This window comes from Chinchilla lanigera, unplaced genomic scaffold (genome assembly GCF_000276665.1).
Source record: "Chinchilla lanigera isolate Chin_1 unplaced genomic scaffold, ChiLan1.0 scaffold00085, whole genome shotgun sequence".
Lineage (NCBI taxonomy): Eukaryota > Metazoa > Chordata > Mammalia > Rodentia > Chinchillidae > Chinchilla > Chinchilla lanigera.
The window spans coordinates 6395021-6417728 of NW_004955486.1; the positions used below are offsets into that span (position 1 = coordinate 6395021).

The 22708-nt window shown below is 57.6% G+C and overlaps 1 protein-coding gene across 9 annotated transcripts in view; it reads right to left on the reverse strand.

Annotated features, from left to right (window-relative positions):
- Kcnab2 (potassium channel, voltage gated subfamily A regulatory beta subunit 2) overlaps positions 1–22708 on the reverse strand; it is a 71677-nt gene that overhangs the window by 23809 nt on the left and 25160 nt on the right. For 6 of the 9 annotated variants that reach the window (XM_013504276.1, XM_013504275.1, XM_005404121.2 and 3 more), the window contains 2 exons: positions 14072–14200; positions 13029–13070 (listed from right to left, as the gene is read on the reverse strand). In XM_013504276.1, coding sequence (XP_013359730.1) covers positions 13029–13070; positions 14072–14148 — 119 coding nt within the window. In that variant the 5' untranslated portion in view covers positions 14149–14200. Of the gene's footprint in view, positions 1–4624; positions 4987–13028; positions 13071–14071; positions 14201–22708 lie in introns of those variants that run through there. The other 3 variants (XM_005404122.2, XM_005404119.2, XM_005404118.2) reach the window with 3 other exon arrangements.

Here is a 22708-nt window from a genome sequence, read left to right on the forward strand (position 1 = left end):
CTTCCCTGGGTCTCTGCTAACAAAACAAAGGGCACAGCACTGCACCTACTCGGTCCGTTCTTCGGGACGCCCTGCCTTTTGACCCAGGGGCCGGAAGTCAGACCTTGCTGTGGTCTGAGTCTCCGAGCTCCTCAGCCCCACAGCCCCTGGGAAAGGCAGATCGCAGACAGGTGTGCCCCAGGGCAGACTGGAGTCCAGTCCTGGGTTAAGCACTCAGGAGTAAGACAGCAAAGCTGGGTGTGGCGGCAGCTGGGACCCCAACACTGAGGCAGAAGGATGGCTGCAAGTCCGAGGCCAGCCTTGGCCACACAGTGAGACCCTGTCTCAACCCAACCCCCGACTCCAAGCAAAACAAAGCAACAACAAGCAGCAAACAAATGGCACACATTCTAACGACCCTGCAGTACAATGGGGGAGTCAGTGAGGGCCCAGAGGGGGCTGCACGCTCACGGGCAGCACAGCAGCGGAGGCCTCCCCGACATCACCGATGCAGCGGCAGGAGGAGCCAGCACTTGGGGTGGGACCCGGCCCCAGAGGGCTGGGAGGGGGAGCTCCAGCCTTTGCCCAGGCTGCCCTGGCAGGTCACAGGCATAACCCGCAGAGGCCGGTGGGAGCCCCTGGGGACCATGCTCAAGCCCAGCTCTGCTCCTCCTCCCAGGTGCCCACGAGGGCCGCAGGGGCTGGGTTCTTGCTGTGGGGGCAGGCAGAGCCCTTTCTAAGCCACCTGGGTGGGAGGGGAGGACAGCAACCTGCACTGACCCCTGTGCGGCTCAGCCCCTCTTGCAGGTGAGCCCAGGACTCCGGGACCGCAAGGCCCCGCCTTTTGTGTGTCACAGACCCAACAAAGCACCACAGGTGGCACAGGTTCTGCCTGCAGTCTCTTCCAGGCCCGACGTGAGTCACTGCCCCCTCCCCTACTTGAGCGCTCCTGACACAAGACCTGTCATCGGATCTCAGCATCTTAGCTTCCAAGCTTGCACCCAAACAGAACCTGTTCAGGCTAACAGCTCACAGAATCTTTCCCACCCCCAGAGAAAAAGAAAGACGTTTCTTCCTTTACAGAGGATCAGAGCACCTACTGTGCGTTGGTGCTGAAGCGTCCACTCTCCTCTGTTCAGGACATTGAGCAGCTTGCTGCCCACAGAGTCCTGATGCACTGGTGCCCCTGTGTAGGCCCAGCTGGCCTCGAGAGGTGCAGAATCTCCACCTCCCTCTTCCATGCACCCCTTCCCATGGGCTGCTAACTAGGGGGTCTCATAAGGGCCTGGGTCTCACTGTTGCTCGAGAGTCATCCTTAACCACAGGGTGTATGGTAAGCAGAACGGGGTTAAGGGACATGGCAAGCATCAGAGTCATCACATGTAAAATATCATCTGCTTCATCATATATCCAGCAATCTTGTGCCTAGATACTGATCCAGGGAACCTAAAACATATGCTCTCACAAACACTTCAACACAAATGTCCACAGTAGCATTATTCTCAACAGCCAAAAAGTGGAAACAACTCAAACACCCATCTGACAAACAGATAAACAAAACGTGGTGTATGCCTGCAGTGGAACATGACTGAACCCTCCAAAGGAATGAAGCCCTCACACACGGACAAACTTGGAAAACATGCCCTGGGAAAGAAGCCATCATGAAAGACTACATCACCCAATTTCATTTATACAAAGCACTAAGCATAGGTAGACCCTGAGAGACAGGACGTAGATGAACGTCTCCCAGCGTCTGGGGGTATGGGTGATAAAAATGTCCTCACATTGATGGTGATGACTTTTAGCTGGAATTGTTGAACTGTACACTTGAAATAAGTGCTGTGTGCTGTGGGAATTGCATCTCAGTAAAGGAAACCCACACTCATCACCTCCCTCCAAAGCCTCTAGGATTTCTTCCAGTTTCTTTCGTCTCCTTCAGCACCACAAGTAACCCTTCCCTCCCTTCCCTTCCCTTCCCTTCCCTTCCCTTCCCTTCCCTTCCCTTCCTTCCTTCCTTTCCCCAACTCATTGTGCCCAGGGGAGCCCAGAGGCTGGGGATCACTGGCTGGTGGCACCTTGCTGTCTCCCACACACGGGTACCCAAGGGGCTTCCGGTACACACTGGGCCAGTGGACCAATGGACCAATGGGAGACTCAGGGATGTCCCCAACCGTGCTGAGGGACACGGCGCCTGCTGGAGGAGTGCCCACTTTTGAGGGAACAGCACTTGCTATTGCATCCCATGGTTCTCTGAGGATCCAGGGAAGACACTTTAGGGACACTGGATATCTCCTAAGCACCAGTGAGCTTCCCTTTTCATGGAAACACAGAATAAAACACGCAGTCCGACCGGTCCCAGCCAGGTCTCCCAGCAGGTGAACTCGGTACGTGTGACACTCAGGGTGCATTAACATTTTGAGGGATGAGATCCAACCCGCTACACCTGCCATCATGAGCTCGACCCACACAGAGGGAGCCTCAGCATTTGGAAGACAAGAGCTGGCCCCACCTGACATGTTCTGTCCTGCTGTGTCTGCCCAGCCACCTGGGCTTTCTCTCATCTCCTCCAGCAAGAGCACCCCCCATATCTTCCACGGCCTCTCGCTGCTGGTCCACAGCTCAGTTCTTACGTCACCTCCTCACACCCGTCCTCTGCCCCCCGGCCTCTCTCTATCACATCATCCTGCTTTGTGCTTTGGGACAGGTGATGCTCCTTGAACATGTTTTTAGGGGTGCTTGCTTTTTCTCTGCCTCCCCACACCAGGATGTAGTGGCCATGAGGGCGGGGTCCTTGGTGTATTCAGGCAGCATCTCCGGGGTCTAGCCCAGTCCTTGGTGCCAAGTAGCCTCTCAAGAAACATTTGCAGAGAGAATGCAAGGTATCAGTGGCTAGCCAAAACACAACGGAGCAACAGCACGGTTTCCCCCTTGAGAAATTTCCATCGGAATTAGGAGTCCACTGTGGCCAAACGGGCTGACCGTTCTCCCTCCCTCGCAGCTGGATTTAGGATACAAAACCTAAAGAATTCTGCCATCTAATGGACTTCCAAAAGAAGTGCTTTGTTTCTTTCATGTTCAGACAATGGGTTCAAGGACGAAACACGCTGTCCAGGGGAGAAACCAGCAAGAGGCCCAGCTCTGGATTTCACTTACTCCCCAGAGGGCAGCCAATACCCCAGGGGCCTGTATTCGAGGGAAGCTGCAGCTTCAGGTTGCTTAATAAAATATGAGGTGCCCGGTTAAACTTGAACTTCACATAAGCAATGAATAACTTCTTGTATATGTATCCCCCAAATATTGCATGGGACATGTTTACACTGAACACGTACTTGTTGTCTGTCTAAAATTCTCATTTAACTGGGCATCCAGTATTTCCATTTGCTATATCTGGCAACCCTGCAAGGACAGGCTAGGGATGGTCCCCTTTGGCTGACTGGTTCTGACAAGGGCTTGTCCCCAAAGACACATGGTGTAGAGCTGCATACTTATAATCTACAAGGACTTATAAACAGCCACCCTCCAGCCATTGGGTCAGGGGAGAGATGGCTGATGGGTGTGCTGTCCCAGGTGCTAAATCCATATTGTCCTGAGGTTTGGAGAAGATTTAGACTGCATGCCTATGACTCTGACATTTAACTCATATCTTTTGCTACCATGGCTACAGTCTAGTGCAGCCAACACAGAAGATACCAGCTGGAAACCACCTTCTAGAGGAACACACCAATCCAAGGACATAAAGGAGGAAAACACATCCTTGTCCCCAGAATCCCACCTGGTTTCTGATGCCAGAATGGATTTGTTATGAGAGATGAGGAGCTGATGATGATTTCACCAATTCTTGTTTAGTCAACTCCTAATGACTCATTTGTTCCAGTGAAGTTGTAAGAGACAAATCCCCCACGTCCCATTTTTTTGCCAGGGAGAAAATACCAAACTCTTAACAGTGCTAGCTTTGGATAGCTAGGACTGTGGCAGGCTTTTGAGATTTTCCTTGATACATTTTTATGTGGCTGGGATTTTCAAAATAGAAAATATTTACACCAGTATACATGGGATGATCAAATATATGGTGACTATTTAAATTAAAAAATTATTATAGTAAGAGACACTGCCCTTCCCTGCAAACACACTTATTCCACCTTTCTTGCCACTTTCTGAAGCAGTTCTGGAAGTCCTGTTTCATGTCTTTATGAGGTGCAATAAAAAGTACAGCGAGTGCTTCTGCTGCTGAGTCAAAGGCAGGTTGGTAAAAACATGACCGTGTGTCCTCATCCATTTTAGTCACCGTATCTGGCATCATTGACTCATCCCCCAAAGACAAAAATACCATGATGGTCAATATTTTGGATTGAGTCAAGACATGGAGGCAGCCATGACAGCCAGAGTAAAGACATTCACGAAAGAGGACTTCCAGAACTACTTCTGAAAGCGGCAAAGACGATGGGATAAGTATGTTGGATATAAGGGGAAGAATTTTTTGAGGGATTAATGTCAACATGTCTTCCACTGAAATAAATTTTAAGCTTTAACCTCACACAATACAACTGTCATCAGTGTTTCGTAGGTTGCGTCCTGTGCTGTGCCCGGCTGCAGGGCTCCTGCATGTGGCGGGACTCCCTACCCTCTCCCCGTGCCCAGCCCTTACCGATACTTCATGCCTGTGCGCTGGGCGGTGCAGCTGTCCAGGGAGAGGCCGTGCATGTGGAGGAAGCTCTCCATGTTCCTGGCCTGGGCAGCTGCCCGCACCTCCCGCAGCCGCTGCAGCTCCAGTGTGTCCGTCTGGCGGACGGGGTGCAGGGCCCAGTCCGAGTGGCACCTGCTGCTCACGCTCCGCAGGCTCTCGCTGTATGTCATGGACAACATGGTGCCAGCTGGCCGGCGACCTGCCGCTGCCCAGGCGGGAAATGCTGAGTGCTGGTGGGTTATAGAGTGCCAATGGCCCTCGAGTCCCGGGCTGGCCTGCTGGTCCAGTGAAACAACCTCCAAGGAGAGCTGCCACCGAGAGGTCCTGGTGTCTGGGGTTGGGGTGGTCCCTGGATGGAAACACCCCTTGGCATGAGATTCTCTGTCCTTAAAGAGCTGCCTGCTGGGAGTCAAGTCGCCCTTCACCCCGAGTCCCTGAGACAAGCACAGGCCACGCTGCATTGCAGACAGGAGCGCTATACCCCCAGGGTTCCAGTGGAAGTGGAGCACGGAGAGCATGCACAGCCCAAGCCCCAACAGATGCCAGATGCCGAGGCCCAGGGTGCTGCCCCGTGGGGAGGAGGTGCTGTGTCACAGTGCTCTTTTGAAATGGCTCCAAGGTGAGAACCAGCAAAGGGCTGTCCCCGGAAAGGCAGCACAAGGCACACGCACTGCTGATGCAAGCTTGGGTGTGATCCTGCCAGGTTGGCACCTTCTCCCACACGCCAAGGGGCTGCCCCAGGTGCCCTGTGTGTTTGGAGCCTTGTGGAGGGAAATGCTATTCACACAGCACTCTCAACTGTCAGACACAGCTAAGGACGCCACAGCCCATGGAGTTTTTCAGTAGAAGCCCTGAGCGGGATGTGTTTAAGGAAGTGGGGCTATGTGGGCAGCCTGGGGAAACAAGCGTGACTGAGACCGGGAAATCTCAGAGTTTACATGTTAAGGACCATTGCAACATATCATCCAAAACGAAAACAGAGGCCTTAATTAAAACCCATATAAATGTCCCTCCAGGGGGCATGGCTCAAATGGCAGTCCGTGCATGGAGTAGCAAAGTGTGTGCTGTCCAGAACAGGGTGTCCCAACGTGGACTGCCATGCATCGAGCCCCCAAAGATGGGGCCAAGGACAAAAACAGGCAGGGAGAGAGAGCGCATGTGCAGAGAGCTGCTGCTGGTATTAATCCAAGCATGTAATGGAGAGTGGATTAACGAGGCATGGCAGCTGGTGTTCCCACCTGCTGCATCTGTGACTGGGCAGCAAGGACCTAGCTGGCACAGCGCAGAAGAGGTCTGCGACCCAGGCTCCCTGCAGCACCTGGGCAAAGCACCTGTCTCTGTCCAGATGCTGTACCATGCCCGGACATGGACCCCTGAAGGTACTGACAGGATCTCCCCATTTCAGCTGGGCTGGCTGCAGGCTGGGGTCAAGAGAGGCCCTGGGAGGTGAGGTGGGACCAGCAGGACCTCAGCTTCTGTTCCAGAGGGAGCAGGCTCTCCTTGGAAGAAGCTGGGAGCTGGGGCGGCTGCGGAGGTTCTGCGTGGGACTTGGGGGTAGGGGCTGCAGTGCCCTGGAGTCGTCCTGGCCTGGCACCTTCCCAGGCTAAGTGCGTGGGGTTGGCCTGCCCAGCTTCTCTAGGGGTGAGGAAGGGCCAACAAGTGCAGGAGTCTGAGATGAGCTTGGTGCTGGGTCCTTTCAGAGGGTGGCCAGCCTGGGTGATCCTTAACTGCTTGACCCCAACTTCACCTGCCAGGGACCTCTCTAGAACCCTGAACTGCCCCTTCCATGGAGGCTTCCTGCAAATGTCCACCTGGGCGTCTCTCTTGCTCACAGGGACTGGCATGTCTGCTCTGCTCCCGCAGCACCGGCCCTGGCTCTGGGCAGTGCTGGAAACGCTGACTGACCATGCTGGTGAGGTGGGAGGCAAAAGGGCTCTCAGAGGGGCTGGAGAGACAAGGGGTGTGTGTGCGGGTTCTGTGGGGAGCTGCGCCACCTGGGCCGTGGACCCAGCCCCCAAGGTGGGCTGCCATGGAGCATGGCCCTGGCACCCTGCGTTTCCACCAGACCCCCGCTTCCTGCATTTATCATCCACTAATATCACCCAGATTATTGCACTTGCTCTCTCGGGATGCTTGGTTATAGTCTGCTCTTGTGCACCCAGCAATGCTCACAGTAGAGACTCAAAAGGCCAGCCAGGGCAGCAATGGGCATTCCCCGGCCATGCACTGACAGCGGTCAGCTAGGGCTGGGCAGGCTCCGGCTCAGGGCCAGCAGCTCTGTGCAGGCCACTGACTCTCCACCTGGAACTGCGTGGCTCCCATCCCAGGGCTCACAGCCCCTGAGGGCCATACTTCAGGTGGGGGCTGTGCAGGACCTCTGAGCGCTAATGCAGGCAGGGCTGCCCCGCCTTCCAGAAGAGTCAGCGGGGAGGTGGCAGGGGAATCTGGTCTCCGGGTGAGGTTCGTGGTAGGATCTGGGGCCAGAAGCCCACAGGCAGCAGCACTAGCTCCTCTCCCTCCCGTGCACGCAGGGTGGCACCCAGCAGCTCCTTCCCAGGTGGCTGCATGGCAGGCAGCCAGCTCCCCTTCCTTGAGGCAGGCTACAACCCTGAGGTCTTCCCGAAAAGCAGGCCTGTCTCAGACAAGCAGCGTCCCAGCCATCCCGGCCAGGCAGAGATCGATAGCCATTAGCTTTCAAGACATTAGCTACTCCAAGCCAGCCGGGTCTGGCCGTGTCCTGGAAACACAGCCAAGTCCCAGGAGGAAAGACAGCAGGGAGATGTTCCTGGGCCTGGGATGGGGCAGCCCTGGCTGCCACCCACTCACTGTCGCCCAGGAGGTCCTGCATCTGCCCCAGGCCTCAGTCTCCCGAGCCATCTTGGGCTGCAAGAGAGGAGCAGGCAGAGCTGGCGGTGCAGCAGAACACGACACAGGCTGGTGGGCCCGCACCAGGGGTGTGGGCTGTGGTACAAGCACGTGGCGGGGAGACTACAGCCCGGTGGGAGGGACACTGGAATTAGCCAAGGGAGCTGGGCAGACACCACACAGTACAGAAAACGTCTCACAGGAGCTAATGGTCACCTCTTCCCCCAGAACCTGTGCAGCAGGTGGGTGTAGCGCCCGGAGACAGGGCAGAAGGGATGGCTACTCCTTGGCCAGCTCTGAAGCCAAGACTTAGGGGGCTCCTGTTCCATGTTGTGGGGGCTGTGGTCTGCATTTCGAGTCACTGTGACATGGGGGACCCAGAGCCTCCTGCTGAAGGGTGGTGCTGTGGACTTGTAGGCAGAGCAAAGGGTGGGTGTGGCGGCCTGGGGCAGTGGGTGGAAGGGGGAGCAGAGACCTGTGCCAACGAGTGGTCCAGGTGGGAGAAGCCTGGTGGGGGCAGGACTCCGGTGAGGAGGGAGTGTGTGTGTGTGTGTGTGTGTGTGTGTGTGTGTGTGTGGACAGGCACGTGCGGATGGCACAGGGGCCCTGGCAGTCACCAGAGCTGCAGGGACCACTCGGGCGTGGAGGGCACAGCCCGTATTCCCTGATTCCCCTACACTGGGGCAAGGGCGGCTAGCAGAGTAGGCTCCTTGGACACAAGGCCCCAGGTCGGACATTGCCAGGAATGGGGAGAGAAGCCTACCGGTGGGGTTCTGGCCTTGAGCCCTCTATCTTCTGAGTTTAAAAGTGCAGCGCGGCTCAAGAGGGAGGACTGAAAGTTCAAATCCAGCCTGGCCACCTCAGTGACTTAGCAAGACCCTGTCTCAGGGTAAAACGAGAAAGGGCTGGGGATGTCGCTCAGTGCGAAGTCCCTGGGTCCAACCCCCAGTACTGAAAAAAAAAGTACAGCATCCTGGGAGCTCTGATTTGAGCCACCCATCGGCCACTGTCTAGGCCAGGGCTCCCCAGCTCCAGCTCTACCCGCACCCCACTTGCTCAGTAGCCAGTGTTAACCATGAAGTGCCCGCAAGCTCTTCCCTGTCTGCACTGGGCCCGCCTTCGGCAAATCTATTCTCGTCAGTCGGGGGGCTCGGGGGAATTCACGTGAATTAACACCGCGACCGGGGAGATGAGGCACAGTTGCTGCTAACCTCATTAAGCCAGAAGGAACCGCTGCTCCTCCCAGCCTCACTTCCAACTGGAATTTCTGAGCCGGGGTCTGTTTACCGACAGCCACTTCAGCACAACAGGGGAGACTGAGACAGACAGACAGCGACGTCTGTCTAGAAATCAGACAGCGGCCCGGGCGCTCCCAAGTGGAAACGGAGGGGAGCAGGTTGCATTTGGGGCACAGCTACCCAGCGCACGCACAGCTTCCCCCGGTGCGGAAGGAAAGTGATCAGCAAGGCGAGGCGCAGACAAGCTGCCCGCGCACCCCAGGCTGCCTGGACGGACCCTACAGATGGCACCCAACTCCCCCCGGCCAGGTGCGGAAATGCTGATCTGATCTCAGGGTGCGCCCAGCGAGGCACAAGCTACACGGGGGTCTCTGCAGACAGGAAGGGGCGGCAGCAAGCAGGCGCAAGCGTGGGAACCCCAGGGTGGCAGGTGCTGCCAGGCGCAAGCCCGACCACCCCCCACCATCCGGGTCTACCCTGGGCCAGCTGGCTCTCTGACATCATCTGCTATGAAAAACGCCTCATTTCAGATCAGCCCGAAGAGACCCAAAATAGCACCATCCCAGGTGTTATCTGAGTTCCAGGGGAGGCCAGCCCGGGAGCAGCAGCTCCTCCTAAGAAGGTGGCCGCCAAGTCCAGTCCAGGGGCTGCAGGGACGACTCACCTGCCTCCGAGGGTGGCTGCTCGTTAAAAAGGCCACAGGCTGGTTATTAGGGATCTAAAGCTCTGGCGCGGCGGCTGTGTCGTTAGGGAGTGTCGCTGCGGAACGTCAGCAGCAATTGGTGAATGAGATGAGTCCCACAAGGGTCGACTTTGGAGGCAGCGAGTCCATTAGCTCTATTAGGGCGTTTTCATCTCAGTGAGAGGTTGAATTATTCACAAGCTCCACTTCCCCTAAAAGCTTGGGCAGTGAGTTCCATGGTGCAGCCTGGCACTGCCAGCTCCTGGCAGGCCCGGTTGGGGTGCAGCCTGAGGGTGTGGGGGTGCTGTTCCTCCGGCGGCGCCCCTCAGCCACAGGTAGAAAGAGGTCAGCCGTGCTATTTGTTATCTGCACGTGGGACAGAGCTCAGCCTCTTCCAGTCTGTGCCTGAGGGTTCCCGAAGCATGTGACCGCCACCCACCGCACAGGAGCAGGGTCTGGTGAGGGCTCCCCAAGCACGTGACAGTGCTGTGCCCCTCGCTGGCATGTCCTGTGCTGCCAGGAAGTTTCCATGGCTGGAAGATTCCGGAAATCGCTGTTTGGACGCCACACGGCCACTGTCTCGGGCAGGGCCACAGCATCCCTTCCCCTCACACGGGTGCTGAGCTGGGATTTGGGGGAAGCTTCGAGATGGCTCCAGTGAGGCTGAGCTCAGTCCTGGCCTCGAGGTGGTGACCCTGGGGGTGCTGTGTGCCAGGGAGGTCTCAGCTTGACATCTCCCAGCTAAGGAGGCCACACCAATCCCTGGCGGAGTCTGGATGGAGGCTGACCTGTCTCTGCCACCGTAGGGGTGAAGGGACAGGAAATTGGGGCCCCAGATGGAGAGGAGAAGGTGAACGGAGTGGAGAGAACCTGGAATCTGAGGCGCCCGGAGGTGGGTGGTATTGGGAGCGGCTCAGTGAGTGCACTGGCCGGCTTTTCCCCAAAGGCCGAGTCCGCTGCTACGCCTAGACTGGGTTTGCGTGCATCCCCAGGGCTGCGTGTGGAAGGCTTGGTCCCAGGGGTAATGCTGGGAGTGTGAACCTCTAAGGGGCCACGAGAGGCGGCCAGAGGACATGGGGGCCACGCTCCTGGGAGCCAGGTCCCTGCACCAGTGAGTTGTAAGAATGAGCCTGACCGTGTGTTGCTCTCTGGCTTCCTGTTTGCCTGCCATCTGCCACGAGGACCCCATCCACCTCTGCGTCTGGCTCTCACTGTCCTCTGTATGTCCCCAGTGGTCCAGTCTGCAAGGACACTGAATCCTGCTCTCTGTGCACCCCCCTGCGTGGTGGCTGTGGCTTCTGCAGTCCTGCCCAGCCTCGGAGGGCAGCTCCCAGCCCCCACGCTGGCCTCCCCGCAAGGCCTCCTCTGACTCTGAACTTCAGTGACTATGCCCGCTGTGCTGGGGGCTTCCTCCATGACCCGCTCTGCCTTCCCGACACGCCTGGAGTTGGTACAGTTCTGGGGTGGATGCACTACTGTCCTTAAGCCTTCACCTGCTGTGTGGGTGAGCTCTGCCTGGTGACTCCACTTCCTCCCACCGGTGGAGGGATTTATCCTCCCGCCCTCTGGCTCTGAGTATGGTCATGATTCTTGCTTTGGCTAAAAGAACACGAGCAGAGATGACAGTGTTCATTTCATAGGCCCTAACAGACAGGGCACATTTCTGCTTTTCCTCTGGTCAAGAACGATAGCAAAACAGAGACCACCTTGGCTTCCCTACAGTTTGGAGACAGACCTGTTCCAGCCCATCTCAGAAGAGCTGATTCTAGCAGAATTCAGACACACGTGCAAGAAAGGAATGTTAATGGTCACCTTGTGCTGAGTCTTGGGGCTGCCTGTTCTGTGGCACACTGTGCAGAGCTGACTGCTACAGGGTCTTACTGCCTTCCTAGTCTGGGAGCTGCTCGAGGGCAGGATGCTCACCTGGATACCTCTGCCCATCAGAGGACCACCTCACATAACCTAAGCAGCTCCCTGATGCCATGTTTAGTGCCGTGTGATGGAGGTGCCCCCTGGGAGCGGCACCCAGTTTGTGAAACAGAGGTCTCAGCCCTGAAAATCGTCACTGTCAGAGGCCCCACCCAAGGGTCCACGTGAAGAAGCCATAAAGGCGGCCAGAGGAGAGGATGGCCAGAACCTGTGGACATGGGATCGTGGAGCTGAGAGGCCAAGAGGGAGGCCTTTGGAGTTGGCTCTCAGGTAGGAAGGTCGGGCGGATACAGGTGCTCCGCAGGGGTGGGCAACAGGACAAACCGAGAGCCCCAGGCTTCTGAGGGCAGTGAGTGGTGTGGGAGACCACTACAATGCTGTCGCACCCCACAGTACTGGGCCCCGGCCAGGGGCCCCTCTGAGCACCTGGGCTTTTTCTGCCTGACGCTCCGACCTCCCTCCTCTTTCAGACAGAGGCGGCCCAGGCCCTCGGAGGATGCAATTCAGGGGCAAGCTCGGCATCACCGGTTGCATCCTCTGGCCACACACCCATCACGATAGATTTGTGCACCATTTGCAAGCCCAGCGCCGCAGCTAACCACTTTGGTGAAAATCTTATAGAGCCAAAACGTCAGCAGAACCAGGGTCAGCCATCTCTGGAGGCACGCTGGAGGTACCACAGCAGGCAGACGAATTAGCCTGCACTCCTTACACTCGGGTGCAAGGCCGAGGGGAGGAACAGGTCACACGGATATGCAGCACCGGCCAGCGCCCTGACAGAGGCCCCGCCTCTGGACATACGGATGCCAGCCACAAATGCTCCCAGAGCTGTTTCTGGCAGGGGTGCACATGTTCTATTCCCAGGCCCAGTGCCTGGACGTGGCAACTCGCACGGGGACCTGCCAAGAGCTGCTGCTAGCTCATGCAGTCCTAGGGCAGACCCTGACATTATACTTCCTGGACCTGGAGGCTGTCCAGGCAGGATGCATCTGCTTGGTGCATTCCCAGCTTCACGGGAGGAGAGGTGGGCCAGAGGGAGAGATGGACAGGCGTGAGAGGACTTGCTGGGCCTGTGCCCAGGGCTCTGATACCATGTCCCATTGGGCACGGTCTCCTGCCAGGCAGGCAAACAGCTGTCTCCAACACGCCAGGAGAGAAGTGCAGCAGAAAGATAACCTGCATCCACCCTGACCCTGACCCGGGTCCCATGGGTGCCACAAACCCCTATAATGAAGCTATTAGCTGCAAATGCTGCTTGTTACAGATTGGCCCAGATCCACAAAGGGGGAACAGACGGCCTGCCGGAGCCTTCACTGCGGTAATAAAGGAAGCACAAACCTGTGGCCACAGGAACACATCCCAACCACGGCTGGACACTCGAGGTTCTACTCCTACATGTGGCTGAGGGCTAACCAGCCATCAGCAGGGTGTGTGTCCTGGTCACAGCAGCGTTCGAGGTGGGCAGTGTGCGATCACCCCGACTGCACATTCCCACCAGGACAGGACATACGGATGCTCCGGGGGAGGCCCCAGGACAGACGGCAGGGCCCGGGGCAATCCCGGGTCACCAGCTCCCCGACCTGAGGGGCACGCTCCTCCCACCCACTCACGTTTGCTGGGGTGGAGGGAAAGCGAAGGACTTGTTTGTTACCTGTAAAACTGGAGCTGTCTTTTGGGACTCCCATACCGAGTACTTCGGACAGCAATGGAGGAGAGAAAAAAAGAGAGAGGAGAGAAGATAGTCCACAACTGGCGTCAGCCTCGGGCTAAGGCATCGTGGACCTCCTGCAGCCCCCGTGCCCCCACCCTCCACAGCTCGCATCACCAGGATGCGAGGGCTCGGCAGCAGCGCCACCCAGTGGCCATGGAGGCAGAGGTCTGGACACCGTGGTCTGGCCTTCTTTCCCACGGAAACTTCCGGGTGAGGCGGGTCTGGGTCTTGCCATGCCTGGGAACGAGCCTCATGGGGTCACATCTTAGCATGCTTTAGAACAAAGGCTGAACTCTCCAGCCCAGATGGGCCACCAGGCACACCGGTGTGACAGGAGTGGCTCCCGACCCCTTTTCAGGACACGCGTCCCTTTTCCAGGGTTCCCACAGACAAGGGCCCCAGAGATCTAGAAAGGACTGACAGATTGCTGGGTGAGCAGGAGGATCGCTCATTAGCGCCCTCTGCAGGCTAGGCCTGCTGCTAGGCTGCCGCCTGGACACAGATGCCCAGAGCTGGGCTTAGAGGTGGCCCCTGCGGGGAGGAGGTCAGGGGTGCACCATGAGTGGCCGGCTGTGCCTGCCTGTTGGGAAATGGGCAGATGCGGCTCCCCAGAGTGCTGAGAGGTCATGAGCCCTATTCAGGCCACTGGGGGGGCGGGGGGACCAAAAGCCGCGTGAGCGGAGCATGCAAAGTGCAAGAAACGGAAGCTGGAAGGGCGTTCGCGCATAGTCCTGCCCGGGTATCTGCCAATGAGGTGTGCTGGAAGAGTGCGGACCCAAAAAGAGCCCACCCTGGCCGAATTCCACCCAGAAAATCTTGCTTCTTTCCCTCCCACCTTGCCTTTCAAAAGCGCCTATTTCTCCCTTGGCGTGAATGCTCGTGGGTGTGCACTGCGCGGCCCCCCGGGGGTGGGGAACGGCCCTGGGGACCCGTCTCAGGCAGGCCTGGCCCTGCGAGGGGTCTGGGTGGGCGGGGTGGGTCACCTGTAGATCATCCCGGGGGAGCCTGTCTGCCGCAGGGAGAGCCGAGCTGGGGAGCCCGTGGTGGATTCTGGATACATGGAGCCGGCCTCACTTGTGCAGACCCGCTCGCTTCTTCACAGACGGAAAGTTCTGGAGGAAAAGCAAAGTGGTGGGGGAAGGGGTGGTTAGCGAAGGCCAGCCAGGCTTGACCAGAGGCTGTCTGAGCCTACGAGGCATCTGTCTGTCACTCATCAGGTGGACAGAGTGACCCAGGGGCTCTGACCAGCAAGGACCTCGCTCCTCCATTCTGCACCTCTTCGGGACTGGGCTTTTCTGGAGAGTAGGTCCTGCTCCTCACACGAGCAGAAGGCTCTGTGTACCTCTCAGCCTGTCTTCCCTGCCCAGGAAGTGGCATTCTCTCCCCGCATCACCTTACGCCTTCCTTGGCTCTGACTCAGTCCATGGAAGCTTTCTGAGATTGTCACATATCCCCAGTGATCCGGCTCCTGGGTGCCCCCCAACCCCGTCCAGTCCCCTCGCAGTGTGGCTGGCAGCTTCTGACCAGCACAATGTGGCAAAGCTGAGGAGCTGTCACTTCTGTGCCCGGGCAGCACGAACTGTAGCGGCTATTGTGTTACTGACTCTCACTGGCTCTGAAGAAGCAGGCTGCCATGTGGACATGGCCCAGGTGGCCGGAAATGAGTGACCTCTGCTCACAGCCAGCAAGGAGCTAAGGCCTCCGTCCAACACCCGTACAAAGCGACTCCTTCAGATGACCCTGGGAGCTGGGTAGCAGAGCCTTCCCCTGTCACACCTTCCCACGAGAGCCCAGCACAGTCCACAGCTGGGTGGCAGGTTGTGGGGCCTTAAGGCATCAGACTCGGCCACGCCCACTGAACACAGGACCACAGCGACACCGAGATCATAAACACCTGCTGTTGGAAGCCACCACGAAGCTTGAGGTTGCTTGTGACAGCAGCAGGAGATGACGCATACGACTGCCAGCATCCATCCACGGCCTCCTGCAGCCACCCTTGGGTGGAGCCGCCACTGTCTTCCACCTGAAGCCCGGCTCTCCCGGCTCTGCTCATTCCCCAGGGCATTGGTTTCAAAGGGACCTAGCCCTGCGGCCCAGGCTGGCTCCCTCCCCAGCCATGGCCTCTGAGGCCTGTGCCTGCTTCTGCTTCTCACCTGCACCCTACCTGGGCCTCCTCCACCGTGGCCTTTGCATGACAGTTCCTTCTGCCAGGCCAGAGGCTCCTCCTATCTCCCTACCCTCTGCATGGGGGCCTGGGGTGGAGCTCCGGGTGTCTCAATGACCCTGTACCCCTGATGCCCACTACAGGCACTTGCTACTGAGGGGAAAGGTCCTTGATGTACAGTCACGGGGTCCGGCTCCCCAGGGAAAGGGGAGCCTGGGGTTGAGCCACGGCCGTGCCCATCTGCAGCGAGCCCTGGGAACTGGTTCCTGACCAGGCACTTAGCCGAGCAGCCCACGTAGACGCTTTGCTCACTTGCTGCTTCCTCCTCCCAGACAGAACCCTCCCATGTGCAGGAAGCCGGCTCCTCCAGCCCATGGTCAGTACAGCGTGGACTCAAGTCCCACTGATAACAGGTCTCTGAGGGAGGGCACGGCTGCCTGTGCCTTTGCACTGAGCTACAACCCCAGCCCTTTTTTATATTGAGACAGCATCTCACTAAGTTGCCTGGGCTGGGCTCCTACTTGTGATTCTCCTGCCTCAGCCTCCCAGAGTGCTAGGATTACAGGTGTGCACCACCATGCCCGGGCCCAAGGTCATCTCCTTAAGGAACCTCATTTGGAATGCTAGGATAAAATGAAGTAAAAATGCACTTAAATCCTTAAGACCAGAGTAGCAGATGCTTGGCTGATATTAATCCACGGTTCTTCCTGAGCTGCAGGGAGGGGATCCCCGGGTCTCTCTAGGCATGCCCCACACAGCGGCCTGGCCTGCAGGGAGGCTCCTGGTGGATGCCAGAGGCTCCCGATCACCTTTCCCGTTTTCCCTGTGGTTCTGCTGGGCTCCTGGTGCGCAGAGTCACTGGCCAGATTCTCAGGTCTGTGCGAAGTCCGGGGTGCTGACAGACAGGGCCCTGCTGCCCAGGCTGTGGGCTGTCATCAGGCAGTGCCTCTCCCTGGTGAGTGGCTGCTGTCCCCGGCCTGGGGCCACTGAGTCCCCGCGGAGGGACCCTGTGCGGCCTGAGGGCAGCTCCCCTCTGAGGCCTTAGCTGTTCACGCGTTTTGCTCCCCGGTGACTCCGAAGCATGAGGTCCTGTTGTCTCACGGAAGCTATTACGAGGCTGTTGTCAAACTGCCAACCGCGCCGCACAGGAACCAGGGGACGGAGTGCTGCTGAGTGCACGGGACACCGGCCGAGCCCTTCTGTGCGCAGGTGCTGGGTGTGAGCACTGAGTCCCCTCCCCGGGCGCGGCCCCGGGGTTGAGCGGTGCAGACCGGAGCCCAGGCCAGGCAGTGCCAGGCACAGCCTGCTGGGAGCACAGCGGTCCCTAGGGCCTGTCCCTGGAGAGCCTCCAGGGTGGACACGAATGTAAATGTGCAGGTCAACCAGTGCAGTGGTGCACGCCTGCCACCCCAGCACTCTGGGAGGCTGAGGCAGGGGGATGGAGCCCAGCCTGGGGAACTTCATGAGGTAGCGAGACCCTGTCTCAAAATAAAAAAATTTAAAAAAGTATGGTGATGTAACTCAGTGCAAAGACCCTGGGTTCAATTCCCTGTTTATATAAAAAAAAAAAAGCCACGGGGGAGGACCACAGGCAGGGTGATGGTCCCACAAGGGTTAGCAGACACCTGTGCCTTTGACGGGGGTGCAGCCCACCCTTCCCCCTTGGCTCTGCCTGGGTCTAGCTGCACAGCGGTGGCATTCTGGGGCGGCTCACTTTCAGAATTCTCAAGTCACAAACTCAGCATGCACTTGAGCTGGGAGAGGACCAGGGGTCTCTGACCCCACGGATGTGGCAGGGCCCAGAGTGCACCTTTTCACTGAGCTCTCCCAGCCTGGTGCTGATGGCCCTGGCCCCACACTTGCAAAGCCACTGGCCTGGGGCCAGGCCCTTCAGCAGGAGTCCCCAGGCCCATGCCTGCCTGCCGTCCACTTTTGTAAATAAAGTTTTATTGGAACATCTCTGTGGTGGACTGACAACTGGTGGTCAGCTTGTTACACCCAGCTGAACTAAACCAGCATGGTGCTGGGTGTGGGAAGCCGGCCTGCGGATTGTTGCCAGCAGCATGAGAGGCAGAGCTGGAGAAGATGAGGCTGTTGGGAGGTGAGAGGAACTGTTGGGTGTGTTAGAAGCTGTATGGAGCTGTTGGTTCTCTTGGAGGAGCTTGTCATGCTGGCTTTCCTGATGAACTTGGTTGTTTTCATCCTCTGAGGAGCTCGGGACCTTGTTGTCAATGAGAATGACTTTGGTTCACTCTGGGGGAGCTCTGGTCCTCACTTTGACCATTGCTTCCTGGCTCCGGAGAGGAAGATGGTGCACTGCTGAGTCTCTTGGAGAACATTGTCATGTTGGCTTTCCTGATGGGAACTCAGCTTTCCTCATCATCGGAGGAGCTCAGGACCTCACTGTTGCTGAGGATGGCTGTGGTACCTTTCGGGGGAGCTGTGGTCTTTACTTTGAGTGTTGCTTCCTGGCTCCAGTGCAGACCCCTCAGCCTGCTAGCACAGATCCTTCATTCTGCTGGCACAGACTTTCTAGTTTCCACTACTGACCTTTGGGCCTGCCCAGCGCAGATCCATAAAACAGGCCTGCATGAGATATTGTCATGGGCTCTGGGCCTCCAGCTAGACTCGTGGGAGGCATTGTTAGGGGTCTAGGTCTTCAGCTGAACTCATGCAGGGCCTTACTGTGGGATCCAGGCCCTCAGCTGGATTCTTGCTCTATATTGTGTGGACAGATTTCCTGCACTCTCTTGTAGATGATTCTTTGGGTCACTATTATAAATAATCTTATAAAATATGTGTCCTGTATTATATTGTTCCTTTGCAAAACCCCAAAGCACGACAATCTCCCTGCCCATCTGTTGAGGAATCCTGCTGCTTTCCCACAGGGCTGAGTCATTGCAGCAGAGGCTGGGACCAGCACAGCCTAAGACATTTACTCTCCAGCTCTTTGTAGAACAGTGTGTGGACCCTCCCTGTGCCACTGACTCCCCAGCTCCCGGGCGACAACTTTCCAGCTCCTCTCCTTCAGTCTCCAGCACCTCCTCTCCTGGCCCACTGGCTTTGCTGCTTCCTGTTTCCCCCAAGGAAACAAGGCAACTTGAGCCAAGCCCCTGAGGCCCACCCACAGGGCAGCACCCAGAGCACCCAGCTCTGTGCCACAGCCCATCAAGGGCATCCTGCTGGCCCGTGCGTCCTTCTCACGAAGCTCAGAGGAGTTAGTGTCCCTCCCATCTCAGAAGGGCCCCCAACACACCATTCCTAGGCCTGCTTCCTTCATCATGGCAGAGAATCATCCGTTCCACAGGAGAATTCCTTGAAAATTGTCTACTTGTCTGCAGCTTCTTCTTTGCAGAGCCAGCAGGTTCTGGGCAACCCTCTGCCCTTGCCACAGTGAGAACGCTGCTCTTACCAAGGCCACTGGGGCCTCTCTGCTGCCATCTGATGGTGCCATGGCACTGGGCCACGGCGGGACCCCAAATCCTCTGGGTTCTCCCCACTCTCTGGCTGCTGCTTCTGTCTTTGGGCTGCTTCCTGCTCATCCCTCTGACCCCTGACTTTGGTAGCTGCTCAGGTTCTGGCCCGGAGCCTCTGCCTTTCCCTCTGAGCCAGTGGTCAGCTCCTAGCTCACAGCCACAGGTGGACACTGGACTCACTCTGAGGACCATGTCACAAGGAACTGCCCTATCTCAGCATCCCCAAGGGCTTGGCACCTTGGCTCACCACCTTGGCCACCTCCAGGGCAGGGGGCTAAGTTTCCTCACAGCCTCTGCTTTGCATTCAGGATGCAGGACCAGCGTAGGGCGACTTGCCCAGAGCCAACCTCCGGGCTCTGCAGTTGCCACTGTCCAATCAGGAGCGACTGCACCCACCAAGTGGCCAATCCTTGTGGAGCTGACCTCCTAGGCTGGTGCTGCGACTCTGCACTGTGCAAGCAGAGGCAGGCAGAGCTAAGCTGGGTGTCCCCGGGTCCCCTGACACCCCGAGGCTTAGGAGGACAGGGTTCAGAACCGTTGACACTGCACCGGGCCCAGGAAGAGTAGGAGGTGAACTGGGTTTGGGATCCAGGCTGGAGGTGGCAGACCGAGTCCCCCCCATCTCGGCATGATCTGTGTGTGACTTTGAGCGGCTCTCCCTGACTTGTCTGTGGAGAAATCAAAGCTCAGAACCTTTACCAAGGCTGCCTGAACTTTTCCACAGGATCAAAGAGAAGCGGGATGGGAAAAAAACTTTAAGCCCAGAGGAAAGATGCTGAATAAACCCAAGCTCTTAGTCTGGGCATGGCCAGCTGGCAACGCTACAGTGACCGACGAAGGTCAGGGGCTCCACCTCAGGCGCTGTCTGTCCCCGCAGTGTATGGTTCTGGAAACTTCCAACTTCAGAGAAGTTAACAGCAGAGCAATAAACACCCCACATATGCTTCAACTTTTCACCTTCATCATCAAAGGTTTACATCTTCTTCCAGGCAATCCCTCTCTGTCCACCCTCCATGAGCACACACACACGCATGTGTGCGCGCACACACACACAGAAGCATGCACACACACACGTGTGCACACATTCCGAACCACTGAGAATCGGCCGCAGTCTCCTCCACCTTATCCATGAACACTTCAAGCACAATGTCGTGATAAGACCTAAGATAACTAATTCAGTCAGAACCGTTGACATCACTTGATGTACCATCACGACTCAAATTTTCCAGCTATTCCACAAGATCTTTAGATTTTAAAAAATCTAGGGTCCAACCAAGGCTCCTAACCAGAAGCAACCCCCTGCCCACTGGCACTACTTTCCCCCCTCACGACACTGAGGCTTCTCCATTGGGTTCAGGTGTTTGTCCTGCAGACTCTCCCGGAGGGCTGTCTGACCATCAGACATAGGCAGAGCTTTGTGGTCAGGGCGCGTCTTCCTCGTACACCAGGCAGGAGGTGCAGGAGGGAGCCTTCCTGTTGCACGTGCAGCCTAGGCCGATCACGGGTTAGGGCAGCACAGGGCCTGGCGCGGCTCGTTTCCTCTTTGTCATTAAGCAAGACTCACAGGAAGGGCCCTCTGGGGCAGTGGGACTGTCCGGGTCCTGGGCAATCTCTCAGTGTGGGTGTTCGTGAAACTGCTGCCTTTCCAGAAAGGCCAACTGCGCTGCCAACCTAAGCTCTGAGGGCAGAGTTAGTGAGGGCACAAGATGCTGAGTTCAATAGGAATGACACACAAAGCCAGTTCCTGGAGAGCTCAGACCCTCACCCAAAGTCCTGGCCCCAGGAGGGCCTCGCTGGTCACTCTGTCAAGATGAGACCGAAGACCCGGGGCCCCTATTGTGTCACTCTGGGCCCCGGGACCCTGGGGCAGCTTGGGATTGCACTGAGACTTGGCGTTGGCAGTTTACTGGAAAGGCTGTACCTGCAATAGGCCTTTAGGCGAGGACAAGTCCTTTACGCACACAGAGGGCAGGAGGCACAGGCTGGATGTGCAGGTGCTGCAGAAGGCTCTGGGTCACAGCAGACCCAGGCAAGGAGCCTAACCAGGAGGCATAGGCACTTCATTCCTTGGGGCCTAGTTTCCTCATCTGCAGAGCGGAGCACCTGGTCTACAGGACTCCACTTTCCCCGTTAGATAAATGACTGGGTTGTTTTTGGGGAAAAGGTGCTACTGTAGGAGCTTCAAGGAGACTCCTAGCCCTGCCCCTACCCATCTCTGCTTCCTTCCACTTCAGCGGTCAGGATGGGGTCTATGCCCCGCTGGAGCCAACTGGAGCTCCTGGCCATAGACAGAGGAACTGGGTGTACCCAGGAGAGGGGTCCGTGGGCAGCTTGAGCCGGGAAACCACAGCAAGAGCAGACCTGCTCCCAGGAGTTGAGAACAGACAGAAAATGACAGAAGACACCTTCTGCTTTGGCTTGGGAGGGGGACAGCACACTCTGGTTATCCAGTGCCCTGGCTGGCTGGGCTGGCACAGGATCGGCCCAGGAGGAGGAATGGGGTTGACTCCTGGACCCCAGTCCCTTACTCCTCCCAGAATCCTTGTCCTTTGAAGGTGACTTGGTGGTCTCCCCCAACACACAGACACATGCACATACATGCATGCAAGCACGCACGAGGCAAGACTGGCCCCGCCTTTTGGGCAGTCACGTGACCTGCACCGGCCAATTGAAAGACAGAATGACAATGTGCCAGTTCCACCCTCGCCAGTCTTGCCCTTCAACCGATGCCATCCCCCCGGGACACGTGCTGCAGACCACCCTGCTACACGTGCAAGGGCCATGCGGCCTGGACTGGCCACCCCTGTGAGGCAGAGCCGGCCCCCAGGAAGGGGTGGAAGGCGCGTGGGCCTGTGGCCTGTCTTCAGGTCACGCACAGAAGTGAACGGAGCTTCTCCTTCAGCCCTGCAGGGGGCAGTGCTGCTTCGATGCGATCTCCAGGCTGCGGGGCTGGGATGCTCACCGCGGGGGAGAAGCCATCTATCTGCCTCTATCTGGGGGACCAGGAAACATGGGCTGGCCGGAACCTTTCTCCAACCAGAGTCCGGCCTCTGACCACTGTGCTCTAAATCGAAATCTTGCCTGAGTCTATGGCACACGCGCCGTCCTCTTTCAGGCTCGGCGTCTCTCTCTCTGGGTGACCCAGCAGCACCACTCTAGGTGCCTGGGGACAGGCAGGGCAGCCGGGGTCAGGTCTGGGCTTGGGAGCAGCCCAGGCTGGAGTCCTAACTCTGCCACCTGTTGGCCCGTGACCGCTGCAAACCTCTCATCCTCCCAGTTTCTCCGTCCAGGAAAGGGGGTGGTAATGGGGAGCGGGGTACACACAATGAGTCGCAGGAGGAGGCTGCCCCTGGCGCAGGAAGGCTCTGGCCCAAAGCTTGTGTGTGGTGCTTGCAGAGTGGCTGACTGCGGCACCTGGACAGGTGACTCTGCGAGACAGGCTGGGAGGTTCCAGGTTCCTCAGGTCCTGGGGTCTTCAGATTGCTATGGCGAGTGCTGCTTGCCTGGATGCCTCTCCCTTCTGTCAGAGGCTTCTCCTCCATCCTGCTTTCTCAGATGGCGGCTAATTTTTATAAACACGACCAGGCATGCACGCACGGGAAGGACCGTGCTGCTTACAGTGTCTAGGGGCACCTTTGGGTCTCTCTGTGGCTGTGTCTAAATTCAAGACCATCCTGCAAGCTCACCGCCTCCAAAAGCAGGTCCCTATGTCACCCAGTCTTCAGAGAGATGAACCTGTGAGTGTTACCTATGCCATGTGACCAAGGACCCTGCTCTAGTACCTCGAGGGAGGAGGCCGTGGGATGCCAGAAGCAGGGGCACAAGAGGGCGCTGTGGAGGCCAGCTACAGTGACGCTAGAGTCCCCGCACTGACTCACTGGTTCACTGGTGTTCACCCCCAGGCGCACAGGGCCTCGATGCTCATGAGCAGGGGCTGTGGGGCGCACGGAGGAGGTGTGCACTGTCTGGGGCTGAGATTT